General features: G+C 52.7%; 1 protein-coding gene across 9 annotated transcripts in view; it reads left to right on the top strand.

Moving 5' to 3' along the window:
- LRSAM1 (leucine rich repeat and sterile alpha motif containing 1) overlaps positions 1-13,811 on the top strand; it is a 61,839-nt gene extending 48,028 nt beyond the window's left edge. For 8 of the 9 annotated variants that reach the window (XM_073314467.2, XM_073314463.2, XM_073314465.2 and 5 more), the window contains 11 exons: positions 985-1,055; positions 2,355-2,454; positions 3,448-3,535; positions 4,061-4,135; positions 5,859-5,939; positions 9,221-9,316; positions 10,008-10,106; positions 11,104-11,235; positions 11,748-11,829; positions 12,173-12,309; positions 13,201-13,811. In XM_073314467.2, the coding sequence (XP_073170568.2) occupies positions 985-1,055; positions 2,355-2,454; positions 3,448-3,535; positions 4,061-4,135; positions 5,859-5,939; positions 9,221-9,316; positions 10,008-10,106; positions 11,104-11,235; positions 11,748-11,829; positions 12,173-12,309; positions 13,201-13,326 (1,087 nt within the window). In that variant the 3' untranslated portion in view covers positions 13,327-13,811. The remainder of the gene's footprint in view (positions 1-984; positions 1,056-2,354; positions 2,455-3,447; positions 3,536-4,060; positions 4,136-5,858; positions 5,940-9,220; positions 9,317-10,007; positions 10,107-11,103; positions 11,236-11,747; positions 11,830-12,172; positions 12,310-13,200) is intronic. The other variant, XM_073314468.2, reaches the window with a different exon arrangement.
- The last annotated feature ends 1,110 nt before the right edge of the window (positions 13,812-14,921 follow it).

Raw genomic sequence — 14,921 nt, 5'->3', positions numbered from 1 at the left:
GGTCTGGAACACATGAGTTATGAGGAGAGGCTGAGGGAACTGGGATTGTTTAGTCTGCAGAAGAGAAGAAAGAGGGGGGATTTGATAGCTGCTTTCAACTACCTGAGAGGTAGTTCCAGAGAGGATGGTTCTAGACTATTCTCAGTGGTGGAAGAGGACAGGACAAGGAGTAATGATCTCAAGTTGCAGTGGGGGAGGTTTAGGTTGGGTATTAAGAAAAACTTTTTCACTAGGAGGGTGGTGAAACACTGGAATGCGTTGCCTAGGGAGGTGGTGGAATCTCCTTCCTTAGAAGTTTTTAAGGTCAGGCTTGACAAAGCCCTGGCTGGGATGATTTAATTGGGGATGGGTCCTGCTTTTGAGCAGGGGGTTGGACTAGATGACCTCCTGAGGTTCCTTCCAACCCTGATATTCTATGATTCTATGACCCAGGTACATCTGCTGGCTGTTGTAGGGCAGAGGGTTTCCGGGAAGGTGCCGCGCTGTTGGGTTGAGCACTTTGGGGCCATCGATCACCACCATCCTTGTTTATGCAGTGCCATTGATGTGCGTAGCAAGGCAGAGATATAGAGTCCTTGGCAATCTAGAGGCTGGGGGTGTGTATATGGGGGGACCCCAGAGAACAGGAAGCAAAAGGAGGGGCTCACGATTTAGGGAGAGGAATAGAGGTTTTATAGAAGTATTTTGTTTCACCTATTTCTTACTCCCTTGGGTTTTCCCAAGGGCAGACAGCCCGCTGGCAATGCCCTCTGGTTCGGCCCTACTGTGAGCAGCGTACGCACCCTCCCCAATGGACAGGCAGCGTCCTGCCTGCAGCTGAAGATTCCTGAGCCTCTGCAGGCCTCCTCCTGGCATCTCTCGCTCACACGGATAAGTGAACAGATGGAATCACTCAGCCATTCAAGTCTAGGGTGCAGCTTTGAGGAGGGTGGAGAGGGCGTGGCTGGCTGGCAAGGGTGAAATGTGGCTCTGCTTCTTTCCTAGAATAAGGATGGACCAACTGATGGCAATAACGCAGGAGGAGACGGAGCAGCTACACAGAAGGGAAGTGGCCTGTAAGTCCAAGGGAAGGGGGCTGTGGTAGTCATCTGGGGAGTGGAGGGGGGCTGAGAGGTCCATATCCTCTGGGGAGTGGAGGGGGGCTGTGAGGGCCATATCCTCTGGGGAATCGGGTTGGGGCTGTGAGGGCCATATTCTCTGGGGGATGGAGGGGGCTGAGAGGGCTGTATCATTGTGGGGAGGGTTGTGAGGGCCGTATTCTCTGCGGGATCGGGAGAGAGAAGGCAGGGAGGGCCATATCCTCCTGGCTACACATGACTCTTACTGCTATAGCTTGCCTGAAACAGTGGTGTGAGCAGGCGTGTAGCTAGCACTTGGTCCCTGGATGGCAGCTGATCCATTATCCTCCTGCACTGCACCACTAATCCCAAGGGAGACACATCCCTCTGGTCACTGCCATAGCCAGAGCAGTGAGAGATCTGGCAAGGGATCAATCCCCAGCACACACACAGCACTTCGTACTTTCAAACCAGCTATAACTGGCAACCAGCCGGGAGAACAAGGCAGCACTCAGACCTGCCTGCCTGCCACGGGTAAATGCTGTGCCCTGTGGGGGCGGGACATGGGGGTGCTGGCTGGATCCCGCTGAGCCACCTTTGCTGTATGGGGGGGGAAGAAACTGACTTTAAGGTGTGGAAAGCAGCCTAGTGTGTGCGCTCGTCACATAGAGACACACGTCTCACGTATGCTGTTGGCATTTGCTGCTGGGATTAAAATGTGCGTATGCAGGAGCAAGCGCGTGCACTGCTGTGACAGAGACATCTGTGCCGAAGCGCTCTCAGAGTCAGTCTCCTGCGTCAGCCCCTATTTGTGGATATTTCAACCCTCGAAGCAGTGACTTAAACCTGCCTTAGTGGGATGGCAAAGTTTTCACCCATCTCTCTATTTCTCTTCAGCAGTTGCGTGGAGGCCCCAGGCTGCAGTGGGGAGATCAGACTTGCAGCCCAGTGAGACCACTAGTTAGTGACTCTGATCCTGCAAGCAGCCGCTGGGGAGCTGAAACTGGGGTGGTGCCCTGCAGAGGCTGAGAGCATGTTGTCTGTGCAGAGCAGACTCCGCAGGGCACGCTCCTGGCAGGCCTCTCATCGAGCCCTGATAAGTGGTTGCCCATTGGGAGGGTGCAGCTGGCTAGCTTTCCTGTCTGAACAGCTTTACATGGAAACAGGGATGGAATGAAAATTGGTGGGGGGACCCCAATATTAGCAAGTTCTTGTAGCTGAGTGGGGAGCAGAAATGATGCTGGACACAGAGTTAACCTGCTTCTAGCACTAACGGCTCCTCTTTGTGTCTCCCAGCTGCCATGCAACAAATGCTGGCTGAGAGCTACAAGAACAAGCTCATCCACATGACCTCTGAATCTCGCCGGCAAGACCTTGTCAACCAGGCCTGCTCCAGGTATCTTGAGAGAGCAGTGTGACTGGTAGCAATGTTGTTATAGAACCCCTTTCACACCAAAGGGCCCCAGCACAATTCTGATCACACACATAGGGATCTCTGCAGCCATTTCTGGAGTAGAGCATGACAGCTATTTAACAGCAAACAGCACTAAAGATTGAAGAACAAAAGGGCCACCAAGATAGAGCTCTTATGTTTAAACACAAGTAATACGAGTGTTACGAATGCTCTGGATTAGTAAGAACTGAAAGAACAGAGTAAACATGATTTATTTTATTTCTTACATTTCACTTGGTTTGGAGGGTGAAATGAAACCAGTCATTTCATTTTTGAGTCGTCACTTTCACTGCCATGCAGTCGCACACTGCTCTTTGGGGTCCTCCACGCTACCTGGAATCCATGGGGCGCTTTGGGGAGAGGAAAAGAATCAGAATGTTGGTTCTTGTCCCTTGAAAGCAGCCAGAATAGTTTTCTCATTGATCTTCAATCAATTACACTTACAGCACAGTTTTGCTCTGAAAGTGACAGGACAAATGGCCCACTGGGACATCTTTGTACTTGAGATCTGAGACCATTTCCTCTGCAATCACTGAGGCAATGCACTTCATGGGACTATTTATACAAAGTCCTCTCTTGGAGCAGAGGCCACGCTTTACATCCAGGGAATATGATCCCCACACTGTGATGTTTTATGAGCTGTCGGGCATGGACACTGAGTCACTCACAGCAGGTGCACCAGTAAGTTGTGCATCTGTTTTTGTTTCATTTATCGGCCAGGGTTGGTTGGTGGGAAAGAGTTTACACACCTGCCAAGAGCAGGTTAATGTCACAGTGTGAGAGCTCTGGCTGTCCATGCTCAGTAATAAACTCTCATGTTTTAGGAAGTCCCCATTCCTGGATTTCTCTGGGTTCATTTCCATGGCCAGCTTGTCCTCTTATTTGCATTGCAGTCTGAGACCCTGTAATAATCCCCTGGTGATGTATCTCTTGCAGCCTGGCAGAGATGGATCAGAAGTTCCAACAAATCCTGGCTTGGCAACAGCTAGATCAGAGCAAGGCCACTAGTCAGATCCTGCGGGAGGTAGGCTTGTGATCAGGGAAGCTAAGTGCATGTTGTAATGGGGGTGGGGAACAGAGCTGGCATGACAAGCACATTGGCTATTCTAAAGCCTTGTTAAAACTAGTTAGTTGGGTGCAGAAATTTCTGGCGATCTGGATAATTGGCTGCAGTGGCTAAAGGGAAGCTATGTAATTACTTGTTTCAGAGTAGCAGCTGTGTTAGTCTGTATTCGCAAAAAGAAAAGGAGTACTTTTGGCACCTTAGAGACTAACCAATTTATTTGAGCATAAGCTTTCGTGAGCTACAGCTCACTTCATCAGAAAATGTTTGGCCTTAATTTCTTTGTGCCTCAGTTTACCATCTGTAAAATGGGGCAATTGTGTTTTACTTCTTGGGATTGTGAGAAGGCACCCAGATTCTGCAAGGGTGAGCACCAGGGAAGTGTTTGTAAATCAGATCATTTCAGCGTAGTGAGGGTTGCCTGTGTGTTTGCATCCCCATGATTGGGCATCGTTCCTGGGCTAAGCAGAATGTAATGTTTCGTAGAGTGAAATGCAGAAAGCGGCCTTTGAAGCCCTTCAGGTGAAGAAGGATCTCTTGCACCGGCAGATCAGGAACCAGGTGAGTTGGCGCTGGCAGAACAGAAGCAACAAAAGATTCAGCTTGTTCATCTGAGTGGTGAGACCACTGCAAGGAAAGTTGTCGTGCTGCGTATGCAGCGCAGGGTCTGAGGAAAACCAAGCACCCTTCTGTTTCTGTAGGGCTGTGTAACACAAAGTGTCAGATTTGATTTAACAATACTTCTCTCCACCATGGAGGAGTGGCAGTGAGGCCTAATAGATCCAAGGGAAATGCTGGAATCCCCATTACTTGAGTCATCTGAAACTTGACTGGCCAAAGCACGTGAGAATGGGTTATAGAGAGCAATCCTGCACTGGCTTCTAGGGATGAGCCAGAGAGAGCCAGGCCTCTGCCATGTGACAGGCTGCATAGTGAGCGGGGCTGCTGTCTCCATAAGAATCCATTGCATCTCCATCCAGACCATTAGACTTGTACATTGCAGCATGAGCTCATTATTATTTGTTTCTGTTGCCAACCTGCTGTTTGATCTCCATTTTGTTAAAGATGAAGCATGTTACTGGGGGTGGGTAGTGGAGACAGTTCTGGGGAGCACGGCACCGGGATGCCCCTCTGGTTAAATGACAGAAAGGACCTGGCCAGTTTCTCAGCGGAGTGCTCCAGGCTTTCCCCCATCTGACCCTAGGAAAGGAGCTCGTGTAGGAGGTGGGGAGAAGTTGAATGGCTTTGCTTTGTTATAATGAGCTAAACAGGGCCAGTCTTTGCAACTTGTGGGAAGCCCACAGGCTGCTTGCACATATATATGGACCTCGTCAGTGATCAGATCACACAAATGTGCTTTTTGCTTGAACTTGTACCTTCCGTGCAAGGTTCCGTTGCTGGAGATCACCAGCAACAAGAACCTTGCGGATGGTCAGTTTGCTTATCTTTGGTCTACAGTCCTAGGGTGTCTTGGGGACATGTCTGGCCTTCAGGTCTCACTGCTGGGCACCTCTCTATTAAACGCTTCGCTCCTGGGCCTCCACTTCCCCTGCATTCCATTGGCATGCTGTGCACCTAATGGAGTGTTAGGATGCCTCCGGAGCAGTCAGCTGCATGCCAAGGGTGTTCTTCCTGAATGGTCATGGGACGTATAGCAGCAGATAAAATAATGGTTCAAGTACAAGCCTGGGCTATGGGCTATCTGGGATCTGTTCTTGGCTTTGCTACTTATTTGTTGTGGGATTGTGGACAAGTCACTTTGCCTTTCTGTGCCTCAGTTTCCCCATCAGTAGTATCTGTTATTTGTATTGTAGTAGCACCTAGAAGCCAAGTGTTGTGTGCACTGTACAAACACCTACGGAGCTTACAATCTAAGGAGCTGCATTAACACAGAGTTAATGTGTCCTTACTTTCCAAGCTGGCTGGGAGGCTTGAATGAACCAACTGACTGCAAAGCACTTCCAGGCCATAGGCTAGAAGGTGCTTAGAGACAGGCACATAAAATGCCTTCTGTTGTTGGGGGGTGGAACACAGCTAGTTAGCATCAGGCAAGAGACTAAGCACGAGCAGCTGGCAGCGCAGTCATGCAGGCAGTGCAAGTTAGCTTGTGGGTTGTTTACTTGGCCCTGGAGAATTGACAGAATGAAGGCAGACAACAGGCTTTCCAAACCACAGCCCAGCCCCCTGTCTCCCCGAGGGCAGCTGTGCAGTTTTGCCAGCGCTAAAGCAGCTAAATAAAAGTCATTTCAAATGTCAGTAAAAAACTGTTTCATCTTCTGTTTAGATTAAGTTAATAGAAACAGAGTTATTGCAGCTGACACAGCTGGAGTTAAAGAGGCAAGAACTGGACACAGAGACACTGCAGGTATGTAGGGCTCTGGGGCTGCCCCTCTTCTACCCTCTACCTTCACTCTGGGGGTCTCAAAAGATCTGCTCACTTCCTGTGCTCTTTGCAGTTTCTAGGCAGTTTCATGCTTAGTCAGAAGGGGATGTTCCCCAAATTCCCCCTCTCCTGCTGCTTTCTGCAAACATTGCTGCTGCTCCTGAAGATCTTGAGTAATTTTCAGTTTGAAAACTTGGCACAAGCAGGCTCATTGGGCAGGGAAGGAGCTTCTCCTAGCACACATCTGCCAAGCATCTCATGTTTTCTTGCATTGTTTTGTTTTAATTTTAATTTGTTTAAGTATCTGCCAAAAATGACCCACACCTCCCTCGTCCTCCTTTCTAAGCCATGTCTCCAAGGCCATGACAGCATCCCCTCTGCCCAGCCAGCCTTCTATCTCAAGAGGAGTTTTCGTCCAGCTGTAGAGGGAGCTCAAGTTGGGTTAAAGCAGCTTAGCTTTAGTTTTCTTTCATATGCCTTTGCAGGAATTGTCTTCCTATGTGAATTATCCCATAGGATTTGCCAGTTCAGGTCCCTGGTCCAGTAAGTCTGGTATCTGTAGCCAGTAGCTGATGTGTCAAAGGAATATAGTTTGCTTAGTACACTCAGCAGCCATGTAATACTGTAAGTGGTGGGGTGGTGTTGGGAGTTCCTTCCTGACCCCGGAACTGATCAGTTGGCACCCTGAAGCATGAGATTCAATTGCCACCTAGTCAGCAAGTGTGACTGTAAATGCTTTTAGTCATAAAACACTCCAGTAACTGACCTCTGGTGGCAGGGAACCCTCCATGCTCATTATACCTGGGGAAGCAAGCCAGTCGCAATTCCCTCTCTTCCGGAAGGCTGCCAAATAGCTCAGAGTAGATTGTTAAGAGCTGGGCATGTCTCTGTGCACCCTGATACACAGCCCAAGGATCATGGCGCAGCAAGTTGCAAAGCAGCGGCTACAAGGAGAAAGAGTGGGAAGTCCTGTGGTCAAGTGAATGAGACGGGGCTGGAGTGTAGGCAAACTATGGCAGTACCAGGGATGGTGTTAAAGTGTCAGAGACTGTGTCTTGACCCTAATCTGTCAGCTACTCTTAGCACCGACCGCTTAGAAACTAGAACTGAGCCGCATTCCCCCGGTAACCCATTAGCCAGCGTGGTTATAAACAAGCCCATAGCACAGTAGTCTCATGCATTGTCTTGAACCCTTAATACAGGATCAATGCCCAAAATGGGGTGCAGCAGGAACGCACCTGAAGCCCAACTGTTGCACTAGATGTGCATCAAGTGGAGCAGACTGCAGCTGCCACCTTCTTTAGTACCAAAGTGCTGCCTGCAGAGATGCCAGGTCCCATCATACAGTGACTGGCCTGAGCACCCTTCCAGCTGCTGCGAGCTACAGCCTGTGCAGGCCACAACCAGCCAGGGTAGTTTGAGAGAAACACTGGAGAGCTCTGTGGTTGCACTCCAGCCACACGTGCTCCAAGGGGCTAAACCCCCTGAATCGGTACTGCGTGTGAATGTTCTCCCCTGGTAGCAGCTTGAACTTGGGCCTCCGTGAAGTGGGTGCACTGGGCATACCTAGGGGCTGTGGGGAACCTAAGAGAAGGCCTGAATAACTGGCCAAGGAGAGCTGGCCATGTGGGGAGAGGAGCACCAGGCTGGATTCGCCATGTGAGAACTAAGCGGCTGCTTCTGAGCCGTGCATCAATGGCTAAAGCCTCCAGAAATATTACTTACCCTGTCCTGAGAAAATGGGGAGAGAGTCAAGCCACTTAGAGTGGGACAGCCTGGGGGGGATGGGAGCAGATTGCTCACAGAGGTATGTTTCTAGCAGAGCTTTCCAGGTGGCTTTCTCCAGGGTAGTTGTCTTATGACCTTCAGGGAAGCTGATCTGTTCTGTGCTCCAAACCAGCCCTTTCTTGCTCACAGAATCCTGGATCTGTGTCTCTGTGGAAATGAAAGAAATCAACAATTACAAACAAACGTGAACACAACAGTTCTGTATTGAGGGAAATGTCTTCTCCAAATGAGATCAGCACAAGACAGAGGGGTTGTGTGGCTGGTGTCCCATGCCTAGTACCTCCCTTTGGGACAGAGAGGAAGTCAACGGGTATTTCACAGTCTCCTGCTGCACCACTCAAAGTTAGGAGGCTCTTGTCATTAAATCCTCTGCTGAGACATAACCCCCTCAAGAGTTACGCAAAAGCAGAGATCAGAACCCACTGTTCCTGTCAAAGGAAATTTCCGCCAGCAATGTGTCTGAGCCCTGTCAAGGCTATGCTCGATGAGAGCTTCTCTCTGCTGCCCGGGCCTCTTTTGGGGGGTTGACTCCAAATAACGTTGCTGGCACCTTGGTCCCAGCCATCTAAAATGTCCAGCTCCAGTGTTCTGTTGGTTTCACCATACTCTACGTTCCTCCACACTAACAAAGAGCTATGTGGGATAAACCTCTGCAGCTGCATCCCTCTCGTGGCCAGCGAGAGGCGCTGTGATTTGGAATGTCCAAGGGGTATTCCAGCTGTTCCACTGTCATCACTGTCCTTGATGACAATGGTTTACAATGATGACTGCACCTCCACAGCATCCTCCCCTTCCCCACAGCCACAAGCTCAGGGCAGCATACAACAGAATGAAGATCAAATCCAAGCCCCATGACATACAGCTCCATCGAACCAAACAAGCACCCTGCCATGGGGCCTGATTCTATCTGATACTCATGAGATCTCAAGGAGTCCACCCATCTCCAAGGCCATGGAGATGCTGTTGCCTAGGCCCATCCCCACCCACCTGGGTACCTGCAGGCTTGCAGAGCTCAGCCTCTGTGGCCTTGTTGCAGATAAGGAAGGGGAATACGGATGTTCCTATTCTATAGATCGAGGCAGAGTCTCCAGCTGGAGTGTGCGAGTGGGTTATGGGCAGAGGGCTGCCTCAGTGAGTCTGGTCACTCTGCACAGCGTGTGGCGGGACTGGGGTAATGGACAAGTTCAGGGTGTTACGTTGAGAACAGGGGAACTGCCATTACTGGGTCTAATGCACATGGCAGCGACCCCTGGGCCCCAGCAGAAATCTCCCTGAGAGCAGGATTGGGCGTCTGCTCAACTTTGCTGAGGTTCAGTTGGACACGGCTCAAAAACTTGGGTTGAGTATTTGAGCAAAATAAATGCTCTGCCCACTGGAGGCTGTAGGGTGTGACTGAGGGACAACGCTCTGCAGCTGCACCCCTGCCATAGCCTCCATGTGGTCTGGAGACAGGGCTGCCTCTGCTTCTGTTGCAGGAGATGATCACAGAGCAACGCCAAGCCCTGAGCTACATGCTGCAACAGCTGCTCAAGGAGAAGAAGCAAAGGGAAGAGGAACTGCAACAAATCCTGGTATGTGGTGGGACTTGTTAATGACTCTGCGTAGATCAGGAGCAGCAGGCAGTGCCATGTGGGGGGTGACCATGGGTGCTCTTGGCCATGGGGAGAAAAGGGGACTGAGATGAGGGATGTGATATTCTGTGCTCGTAGGGCCCGTTAGTGTCAATGGGAGCCTTGCCAGTGACTTTGGAGGGCTTTGGATCAGGATCGTAGTGTCCTTGGACCAGTGTGGGTACTGTTTGGCAGAGGTCAGCATGCATCCTCCATCCTTGCCAGAGCAATGGCAACCATTGCAATGGTTGTTTCAAGGGGAGAGGTAGGGAAGGAGGGGAGCAAGATGCAGAGACCCTATGCAGTATGCATGGTCTGCCGATGTGCTTCATCTTCTTGAGCCATAGCCACTGGCAGCCCCTTAGCAGTTTGGTCCCAGCGCGTGGGACAAGGGTGCCTGGAGGGTGGGGACAGAGGGAGATGGAGAATCCTGGGGGTGAGCAAGAGGAGGGATGTGGGAATCAAAGCAGAGTCAGCCGCAGGAGGCCGTTAAGGTCTGACTGTGCCCAGCCCTGGCTCTCCATGGCAATGTGAGCTACCATCGGTGTATCTGAGCTTGCTCCATGCTGACGGTGCTGTTGGCTTCCCCTTTGAGTCTGTAATTCAAACTCCCCTAAAGCCCGAATTCTAATTCACCTTCTTTTTCTTGCAGCTCGAGATGGAGGCAAAAAGTGAAACGAAGCAGGAGAACTACTGGCTGATCCAGTATCAGCGCCTGCTGAACCAGAAACCTCTCTCACTGAAACTCCAGGTCACTGGGGGGTATTGCTGGGAGTGCAGTAGTGCTGGGGCCATGGTACTAGGCGCTGCCCCAAATCTAAGCCGGTAACGAGCACTTTCCATTGCCCTGCCCATGTGCTCAGCTGGAGCTAGGGTTGGAGAGCAGTTCCATTAGCAATGTCACCACAGAGGCTGAAACGCTGCCAGATCTGCTCCCCTCTGATCCCCTTGTGCGGTGCATTGCTAGACCTCCCTGCCCTGCGCAGGGTTATGGCTGCTCAGCATCTCCACAGAAATCCCAGTGCAGCTGTCAGGAGGAGATGCTCTTCCCTTTGAGCCTGCAGTGAGCCAGTAGCTCAGCATGGCATTGGAGGGTGCTGGGCTGCCAGAGGTATGGGCCTCACCCTGAATTTTTAGCTCCTGGTGATGATTACACTGATAGCCATTTTAAGAATAGGACTTTTGGTCTTAGCCAAACTCCAACTCAGGCAGCTGCATTCAGCTTCCCCAAATCCCCCTGCAATTGCAGTTGAATGCGGGAGTCTTTTCACTTCCTGCCCATAACTTTTGCCCTGTGTCATGTACTGTTACGTAACTGCTGGAGTGGTGCAGAGGTGGCTGATTTCAGCAATAGCTGAATGATCCCTGTTGGCTTGCATATCGACTGGTGTTTGTAAAGAACTTTGGGAGGGCAGGTACCTGCCAGAATGGGAACTGTCAAACCCTTGGTTTTATTCTTCCAGAAATGGAACATTTGGGTTGTGGCAGGTAAACTAGAAAGGTGCAAACGCTGCTCAGATGCATTGGGTGCTTCCAGGGATGCAGCATCTCTTGGGGAGCAGCCATACCTGTGAGGAAGGCTTCTAACCAGCTACTGCCTAGAGCAGGGGTTCAGCCTAGAGAGCCGGTTTGGGAGCAGTGCCTGTTCCTCTGACATGGCTTTGGAACGGGGTCTGATCCTGACCCGGGGCTGAACCCTGCACACTTCCTGGCTGGGGGATGGCTGGGACTTGCCTTGTCTTTTGCAGGAGGAGGGCTTGGAGAGGCAGCTGATAAACCTGCTAATTGAGCTGTCAGCTGAACAGTACGTACCAATCTTTGCCCATCATCGGCTGTCACTGGAAATGCTCAGCACCATGACCCTCAGCGACCTGGCAAAGGTACGATGGCAAATGCCCCTGCAATGCCACTCCCTGCCTCTGCCCTGCACTCCAGGAGCTGATCCTGCCATGGCCCTGGGTCTGAGCAGCCTGGGGAAGCCCTGTGTACTGCTGTGGGGGCGGGGGAGTGGGGACAGGGGACTGGATGGAGTGCCTCATGCAGCCCCATGAGCCAGATCCAGCTGGGTGCTTTTAAAGAGCCTGTTCCCCGACACAGGGAGCCTTACCAAATGGCAGCTGCTGCTCAGAAGCCACTCCCTGCAACGTCTCCTGGGAAGGAATCTGTACAGCTGGCTTGGTACCTTCATCCTCTCCTGAGTGCTCTCCAGGCCTTTTGCTGTCCCATGCCAAGAAATGCTTTGGTTCTGGCTCCAGGGCCTAGTGGAGACACAGGATGGCATCACCTGCTTCCCAAGGCTTTGCGGCATGAAGCCAATGAGCTTTGCCCAGGCCTTGTATCCTGTTCTCAGCCCTGGCCTCTCAGAGCTAACTGGCTTCTCCTTGTGCTGCAGATTGGAATAACAGAAACTGGCCTGCAGCGTGCGATCCTCAGGCGAGCCCAGGAGATCCTGGCTGTGGCTAAAACAATCCCAGGTACCACCAACTTATTCCTCTGCCTCATTGCTGGATGTCGGTGTTCTATAAGAGTCCTGGTCCCCTTCAGCCCAGAGCAGCCTCCTAGCCCTCTGGGCTGAAGGTCTGCAGCTCTGTGCAGGCACTGGACAGCCCAAGAGGGGAGGGGGAGATGTGCAGGGCTGAGTGGGAGCCAGAGAAGAGGCAGGCCAGGGAGGAGCTGCAGAGCCGGTTGTTTAGAGAAGGGAGTGCTGCAACCTCCCACCAGTCAGATGGCAGGGCTCTGTGCTGTGCTGCTTGGCGTGGGGGCTGGTGTTAAGAGGAGGCTAGTGCTGACACTCATGCTTTCTCCTGCTGACTGCAGAGCTGCTGACGAGCACTGAGACCAAGGGCCCTGCAGCCCCAGAGCCGAGCACCCCCCCTGAAGAAATCCTCCCTTCTGCGCCCCAGCTGGAGCTGGACGAGAGGAAGTCTGAGTGCGTGGTCTGCATGGAGCAGGAGGTGAGATCCTGGAGCCGGGGAAGGGACTGTTGACTGGAATGCCACAGCTGGGCAGCAGTGTACAGCAGGGAGCTCCCAAAGGCTGACCTACTGGCTGGGATCAGCCTCCTAGCCTGGGGCAGGGCCCTCTCATCTCTCCCTTTATGGAGTCTGTCACGACACCCACCTCCCGCCTCAACAGCTGGCTGATGTAGGGAGCTACTTCTGATCCTCGGCACTTGCCAGGAGCCCAGTGTGTCCTCATCACGTCTGTGAGCACAGCCCTGGGCTGCCAAGCAGAATGCCGAGAAGAGCAGTGAGTGGAGATGCTGGCCCTGCTCGCCTTGGCTTCCATCCAAGCGGTGCTCACAAGCAGGAGACGGGGAGTAGGATCAGTCGCCTGGTGGGTGGGGGAGAGATTTGAGTTTTCACCTGGGTTTATCCCTGAAAATGGGGCAGAGCAAGATTCAGGGTCAGGCAGGGGTTGCCAACAGCTCTGATCCCCGCAGACTGGCTCTGTCCAACCCCAGCTCTCCAGAGTGGCGATGCCTGAGCTCTCTGCTTTGGAAGCCCTGCTTTGCTCAGTGTATTCAGGAACATAGGAGAGTGAAAGCTGGGCCCGACACTGGATCTACTTCAATAGGAACGTGCAGTGCTTAGAGGAAGGGACCAAAGATCAGGACACCTGGATTCTAGTCCCAGCTCTGCCACGGACTCAATGGGTGAGCTTGGGCAATTCACAGCCCCGCTCTGTGCCTCAGTTTCCCCTCTGTAAAAGGGGAATGATACTGCTCTTCTACCTGGAGGGTGCTGCGAGGCCTAGCAGGTGACTGTGTGTGCCAGTCTTTCTGCTGTGCGGTGGACTGGGCGGGAGCAGTATAACCTCATCTCTGCTCTGCCTCCTTCCTGCAGGCCCAGATGATCTTCCTGAACTGTGGCCACGTGTGCTGCTGCCGGACGTGCTGCGAGGCCCTGCGCACCTGCCCCCTCTGCCGCACAGACATCGTGCAGCGCATCCGCATCTTTCGCAGCAGCTAGCCCAGGAGCAGCTGCTGAGCGCTTGGGGCTGCAGGCTCACTGCCCAAGGCTCCTCAGAGGTCTGGGTCGGTGTCAAATCTGCTCATCCCCATGCCACAGTGTATCAACCGCCCCTCCCACTGTGATGTGTACACTTTGCACTGGCTCAGAGCCTGGGAGGCTGCTTTGGGGGGGACTGGAATGTGCAGTCCCCTCATGTCCTGGGCGCGTAACTCTGGGGTTGAATGTTCTCGTACGATCCTGTAGGCATGTCTAGCAACACCCCTCTTCCCCCCACAGTAACCCCTGCAATCGCCCCCTGTGCTATGCAGATGGAAACGGACTCTGCTGAGGGACTCATGGGTTGTCTCAAGTCCCCCTGAGTGTCGGTGGATTTCTGCCTCCCTTGCCTTTGCATGGCCCTCTCTGTCTGTGTGCTCCCAAGTCGCCTGGGGGGGCTGAAGCCCATCCCCCGCCTGTCTAATATATTTATTTGCCTTCATCAACGTGATCTCACTACACTGTTTCCTCTGAGCCAGAGGAGACTGGCTCAGTCAGTAGCTTCCTTTTGTGCTCTGAGTAGCTCCCTTTCAGCATGGACCTGGGCACCTGGGAGACCAGAGCTACTCCATGGGGTGCTGTTGCTGGGAAAGGACAAGCATTTGGCAGCAAGCGTGTGATTCTCTGGGAACCCTGCCAGGCCCTCACACCCAGACTGCTCCAAGCCCTCACCGGCCTGCACCATGCACCAGAGAGATCTGACCCTTAGCAGCTGACCATGCTGGGAGAACCATGATTACTCCCCCCCACACACACACACTCTTTAACCCAGCTCCCGTTGCAGGGGGAGTGCCCATGGGTCTGCTGGCAAGGAGCTCTTTGTCAGGTTGGATCTGCTAGCTAGACATAGAGGGGGCTGGTTCTGGATGTCAGTGGCTGCTCCAGTCTTGGCATCTTGGACTGCAGGCTGATAGCGCAAGTCACGCGTGGTCCGGGAAGGCCCACTCCTGTCACCGGGTTTGGGGAGGGACAAACCAAGTGGCATCCATCAGTGATGTGACCGGAGAACTCGCAGCTGACCCTGCAGGATGGGGCTCACAGGCGGTCTGCTGGGGCCATTTGTCCAGCCCTGCGGGGTCTTGGCTGACAATAGCTGTGCGTCTCTTGAGCTAAGGCTCTGATTTCCTCAGGGCACTACTGCTGCCCCAAGCCAGCGGCGCAGGAGAGCAGGGCACTCTTGCCAAAGCTATGGGCTGGAGCTAGCCATGCGGGGGGGGAGAGTGATGTTCTTCATGTAGCTGTTGGCTGCTTTGCATTGGGCGCAGGGCATTTGGTTAATTGCTTCTCCATTTTAATTAATAAGTAACTGTTTCAGTAAGTCCCCACTCTCTAGACCTTGACCTACAAGCTTAACCAGCCTGTCTTGTCCCCTGAGTGCAGCTAGTTTGTGCTGGTGGCTATTTACTCACGTTTCTCTCGAGAAGTGAGAGGGCAGTTGAAGGGTGACTCAGTGTTGTGCACTGGCCTTTTACCTCCAGGGGCTGAGGTTCAAAGCCTGCCCTGGGTCGCCAGTGGCAATGGGACTTCTGGGATCTCACTGGCTATCCTCATCTGTC

Source organism: Lepidochelys kempii, chromosome 16, assembly GCF_965140285.1.
Source record: "Lepidochelys kempii isolate rLepKem1 chromosome 16, rLepKem1.hap1, whole genome shotgun sequence".
Classification (NCBI taxonomy): domain Eukaryota; kingdom Metazoa; phylum Chordata; order Testudines; family Cheloniidae; genus Lepidochelys; species Lepidochelys kempii.
The sequence above is the reverse complement of the archived record's forward strand: the minus strand, read 5'-3'. Positions and strand labels throughout refer to the sequence as shown.